This window comes from Staurois parvus, unplaced genomic scaffold (assembly GCF_062004578.1).
Source record: "Staurois parvus isolate SC_StPar_1 unplaced genomic scaffold, SC_StPar_1.0 ptg000234l, whole genome shotgun sequence".
Lineage (NCBI taxonomy): Eukaryota > Metazoa > Chordata > Amphibia > Anura > Ranidae > Staurois > Staurois parvus.
The window spans coordinates 7,844,286-7,850,285 of record NW_028318030.1 but is presented as its reverse complement, the minus strand read 5'-3'; the positions used below and the strand labels follow the sequence as shown (position 1 = coordinate 7,850,285).

Here is a 6,000-nt window from a genome sequence, read left to right as displayed (position 1 = left end):
ATAGTTCTCCAGTTTCTATCACAATTTGTCACATGCCTGATGAAGGGGTCCTGCGAGACTCCGAAACGTTGCCTTGCTGTAACTATGTTATCGTTCATTAAAACCTTTGGACCCATATTGGTGATCCTCTGTGTGCTGGTGACATTTTCCCTTTCCCATGCGATCGGTGTCACCCGGTGCGGACCGCACCTGCCTCGGGATGCCACTTCCATTAGTACAGTGTCAGTGCTTTTTTTTTTTTTTTTTTTTTTTTTTTAGCATTGATCACTGTATTGGTGTCACTGGGAATGTCAGAGTTCCCCCCAGTGTAAGAATGTCCATCCCAATCCTGCTATAAGTCGCTGATCGCCACCATTACTAGTAAAAAAATTTTAAAAAAATCCCAGTATATATAACGCCATTTGTAAACGCTATAAATTTTCACGTAAACCAATTAATTTACATGTATTGAGGATTTTTTTTTTTAGCAAAGACATGTAGCAGAATACATTTTGGCTTAAATTTATGAAGAAATTTAATTTTTTTTATTTTTTACTGGACATGTTTAATAGCAAAAGTCAAAAATATTGTTTTTTTTCTCAAAATTCTTTTTTTTTATAGCTCAAAAAATGCACAGGCAATCAAATACCACTGAAAGAAAGCTCAATTTGTGGGGGAAAAAAGGATGTAAGTTTCATTTGGGTGCAGCATTGCATGACCGCGCAATTGTCAGTTAAAGTAACGCAGCGCCGTAACGCAAAAAATGGCCTGGTCAGGAAGGGGGGTAAATCCTCTGGAGGGCAAGTGGTTAATAAAGTAATAGTGAAAATGTGATTCAATAGCAAAAAATTAAAAACAATTTTGTGCTTGCAATTTTTTGTATGTCACTTGATTAATTGTCACGATGTTAGAACTTTATAGGTTATCCTAGTGTGTTATTTTATCACTATTCAAGCCAGCTGCTGTATGTACACTGGTCTTCCCTATATTCCCTATTAGCCTGTGGTACTAGTGAAGCAGGTAGGTGTTCACTATACATGTCTATTTGTATGATTCATTTATTTTTATTCAGTTTGTTAATTGATGATGCATTTGTATTTCTATCACCCTATTCTCTGCATTAAAATGATGTACTAGCAGGGCAAGTGGGTGTTTATTTTCAGGACAGCGATTTTTTGGAGTGTGATAATTACGATTAAATTATCTTTTATGTCACCATTATTCTATTTACTTTACTAAGCATTGGGTTGTGCCAGCAGCACAGCACTGTTTATATTTTTAGGCTGCATTCACACCTGAGCTTAGAGATTTACTGGCATTTTTATTTGAGAGTTTGAGCATTTTTATAAGTGTATTACAAGCATTTTCGAAGTGTATTACAAGCGTTTTACAACTTCAGGCATTTTTGTTTAGCCAATAGTAAGCATTAGCGGGAGGAAATTAGGGGTGGAGAGCTTCTTTTTGAGCAGAAAACGCAAGACAAAATGCTCGTAAAACGCTCAAGTCACACAGTTTCAGGTGTTTCTTTTGAAGTCTATGGGGCCAAAAATGCTTGTAATCTGCCAAAAAAGAAGCTCATGTACTTTGAGTGACAGACGTATTACTTCAAGCGACAGAACACTCATACAGTATGTGAACAGTGAAGGGTTGCCACCTCATCCCCTTAAAACCAAACACATTAATTACACAGGTTCTGTGCTGATTAAGGTAGTCATTAAACTCACTTGGTGCCTTATCTGCATTAAATTTGCCCCAGTACCTGTGTATTTAATATGTGTTCGGTTTTAAAGGGATGAGGTAGCAACCCTTGAACAGGGACCATTGAAATGAATGGGATTTGGCTTGCTGAGCATTTTAGAGCTACAAGATTCAGGTAGGGTTGCCACCTCATCCCTTTAAATCGAGCATATTAATTACACAGATTCAGCAAATTTAATGCAGATAAGGCACCAAGTGAGTTTAATGACCACCTTAATCAGCCACAGAACCTGTCTAATTAATGTGTTCGGTTTTAAAGGGATGAGGTAGCAACCCTAACCAAGTGATTTTCTGCTTGCAGCTTTGAGCTCTAAAACACTCAACAAGCCACATCTCATTCATTTCAATGGTCCCTGTTCACATATGAGCATTCTGTCACTGAAGCAAAATGCCTGTTGCTCAAAAAAAGTACATGAGATTCTTTTTGGCAGACTACAAGGGTTTTTAGCCCCATAGACTTGAATAGAAATGCCTGAAAATGTGTGACTTGGGCATTTTACAAGCGTTTTGTTGCGTGTTTTCTGCTCAAACAGCAGCTCTCCACCCCTAATTTCCTCCCACTCTCCTCCCTCTAGTGCTTTCTATTGGCTAAACAACAATGCTTGTAATATGCTTCAAAGGTCACCCAAAAACTCTCAAATAGAAATGCCAGGAAATTGCTATGCTCAGGTTTGAATGCAGCCTTATAGTCCACAACAGATGTGGGAACACATTCCGGAATATGCCGCAACAGCTAACTTATTTGGTATAGGCTTTTTTTTTGTTTTTATTTTTTTACAGGAGGCAGTGCATTTATTTCGTTACCACAGCCTCTCTCAACCATTTTACCATGGAGGAACACTTAAAATAGTTTTCAGGTCTCAGGAAACCCCCAGTAAAATGACCACACCTACAGCTTATGATCAGTAGGTTGTACAGAGAATTAAATAAAAAGAGTAAAGAGTGGGGATTCCCTGACAATCATGAAAGGAAATAATAATATTGATCAGAAAAATTGTAGTGGCCCCATTTGTTGGGAATCTGCCAATACTGGAAAGGAAAGGCTGGAAGAAAATTTTATTCTGTTATCCTCTGCAAAGGGTTAACTGAATAATTTATATGACGCTGTTCTCAATGAAAGAAAAAAAAAAGAGAAAGAGTGTCTGAGGACAGGGAGTCCCTTCCCTATCTACGAAGCCAATAAAGAGGAGGGTCGGCTCTCAGTAATTGGTTAAGGTTCTTCCATGTGTTAAATTAGCATAAGGAGACGCCGCTCCCAAAGTAGCCACTTGGGGGCCAAAGCTAACCGCGCGTCACAGCCCTCCGCGGAAAGAAAGTGGAGGAATCGAGAAGCATGCAAGTCAATCTGTGCCAATGGCAGCACGGAGGAATGGAGGCATGCTCGGCTGAAGCGGGGACCGACCTCTCCAATGCTGCGCTCAGAGCCACCAGCGCCGCCTTTGCCAGCACCAATTAACACAGAGTCGTTTTTTGGCCAAGTCTATGGTCCTCATCTGAGCTGCTGGGAGCCCAGGATCTGAAGATGCTTCTCCAGAGCTGGAACTGATTTACAGGAGAGAAGAGGCAGAGAAGTAAGTCAATGTTTCCTTTTGGAAGGGTGTGGAAGGGGGGTCAAGGCTGTACCTGAGAGCAAAACTGTTATTTCTTCAACTTAAAGCACAACGGTCATTTTTTTTTCTCACATTAAAGCACAACTGTTAGTTCTTCACTTTAAAGCAGAACCTGTTAGGTTAGGAATGGATTACTAGATGCTCTGATGATGATGAGTGGTGAAGCCAACTTTGGGAAGGATGGATGTGAAAGTTGACAGTTGCTTATGATAAAGTTTAACCCTTGAATGCTATGTGGTGGCAGGTTTACGATGCTGATGCTTCATAATTGATCACATGTGAAGGGATAGGACTGGATGACTGACACCCTCTTAATATCTTTTCTGCAGGCTCCACGCTTTAAATGGTCCCTGAATGGTAGTTTGGTGGTTGAAGCTGCTCCCCTGAGAAGCCTATCAAAGTGGGGGTGACTGCTGGTGTTCTCTGCTTTTTGTGACCAAGTAGGAAGGAGAGATCATGGCTCCAGAAGACACCCAAGGGGCAGCCAAATCCGCCATGGAGAAACTCTCCTGTGCCATGGGGGAAAGAACTAAACAGCTGGGCAGTGCCATGAAGGAAGCCCACCACCAGAGGAGACTCATCTTGTTCATCGTCTGCGTGGCACTTCTTCTTGATAACATGCTCTACATGGTCATAGTTCCTATAATTCCAGACTACATTCAAAGTATGAGATCGCATAGTGAAAAATCCTTTAAGGAGCTGAATTTCAGCTTAGCCTCTTCCAATAAATCTATCATCAGACCCACGTACCCAACAGAGAATGAAGACATCAAGATCGGAGTCCTGTTTGCCTCCAAAGCGATCCTACAGCTGCTGGTCAACCCACTCAGTGGCACCTTCATGGACAGGGTTGGCTATGACATCCCTCTTTTGATTGGACTGATTGTTATGTTCCTGTCAACTGTCATTTTTGCGTTTGCAGAGAACTATGCCACGCTGTTTGTAGCGAGAAGTCTGCAAGGCTTGGGATCTGCCTTTGCAGACACCTCTGGGATCGCGATGATCGCAGACAAATACACAGAGGAAGCAGAGCGGAGCAAAGCCTTGGGTATAGCCATAGCGTTTATTTCTTTCGGGAGCTTGGTAGCGCCCCCCTTTGGAGGCATATTATATCAATTTGTAGGGAAAAGAATGCCCTTTTTGATTTTGGCTTGCATCTCTCTCATTGATGGCATTCTGCTGCTAGCGGTCATCAAACCCTTCGCCAATCGGACTAGAGAGAACATGCCAGTGGGCACACCCATCCATAGACTCATGATCGACCCTTACATCGCAGTAGTGGCAGGGGCACTGACCACCTGTAACATCCCTCTGGCGTTTTTGGAGCCCACCATAGCAAACTGGATGAAAACCACTATGGGTGCCTCAGAGTGGCAAATGGGTCTCACTTGGCTGCCAGCATTCTTTCCTCACATACTAGGGGTATATATTACTGTAAAACTTGCTGCCAATTACCCTCAATATCAATGGTTCTATGGTGCCATAGGAATGGTAATAATAGGGGCCAGCTCTTGCACGGTGCCAGCTTGTAAAACTTTTGAGCAGCTAATCATTCCTTTGTGTGGTTTGTGCTTTGGCATTGCATTGGTAGATACTGCACTATTGCCCACTCTCGCCTTACTAGTAGATGTCCGCCATGTTTCTGTATATGGAAGCGTTTATGCAATAGCAGATATATCCTATTCAGTGGCTTATGCCCTGGGGCCTATAGTGGCCAGCCAAATTGTTCATACAATGGGCTTCACCCAACTTAATCTTGGCATGGGACTTGCCAATGTACTGTATGCCCCTGCCCTTCTGTTTCTCAGAAACGTGTGCCAAATGAAACCCTCTCATTCTGAAAGGAATATCTTACTAGATGAGGGACCTAAGGGCTTGTATGACACTATTAAAATGGAAGAGAGAAAAGCAAAGTCTAGAAAGAGCCATCTTAAAGATGGAGAACTTCCAGAGAACAGCATGGACAATTACCATGAGCAGACAGGGAAGTACATGTCTGAAGAGGAGTCCTCTGAATACGAGTACAGTTAAAAATTATGCAAAGCTAATGGAGAGTAACGTAAAAAAAAAATCAGCCATATGTTTACGTACCAAGATCTCATTTCTACATTGTATTCATGTTCATGATGGTTCCTGTAAAACCTATTTTTATTATATCAATTTCTTGGGGTAAATTCTATATATACATATAAATATATATTGTTCTCAATGATCCGTCCTTTAAGCTCAAGCTAGGTGGCTCCCCCTCCCCTCCCCCACCCCCAAAATCTAGGCGCAGTATTGTGAGACTGTTTCATTGTTCATTTTTAACTTTATGTGAAATACTGTATATCTGTACAAAAGAAATAATTATATGAAATAAAACTGCATATTCAGGGAAATAAAGTTCATAAATATTGTATATATCTATATTTTGTGACTCGATTAAATAAACTTTAAATGAAGTGTTAATTAACATTACCGCTACCTTCTTCAGAATAACACTAAAATATGCAAAAAAAAAAAAAAAGATACATCATAAATTGATTTGATTACACCCAAAAGCATATCTTACCTTTTAGCATTTGGAACTCCCTAATATCTCTGCTATACATATAGGTCACTGGTGGCAGGGAAGCAACAAGTTAAATACAAGACAAAGTAATGGGCATGT

At 40.9% G+C, this 6,000-nt stretch overlaps 1 protein-coding gene across 1 annotated transcript; it reads left to right on the top strand.

Annotated features, from left to right (window-relative positions):
• The first annotated feature begins 3,009 nt into the window (after window positions 1–3,009).
• On the top strand, window positions 3,010–5,748 carry SLC18A3 (solute carrier family 18 member A3). The gene is made up of 2 exons (XM_089680059.1): window positions 3,010–3,308; window positions 3,677–5,748. The coding sequence occupies exon 2, from the start codon at window positions 3,804–3,806 to the stop codon at window positions 5,376–5,378; it is 1,575 nt and encodes a 524-aa protein (XP_089536185.1). The 5' UTR covers window positions 3,010–3,308; window positions 3,677–3,803; the 3' UTR covers window positions 5,379–5,748.
• The last annotated feature ends 252 nt before the right edge of the window (window positions 5,749–6,000 follow it).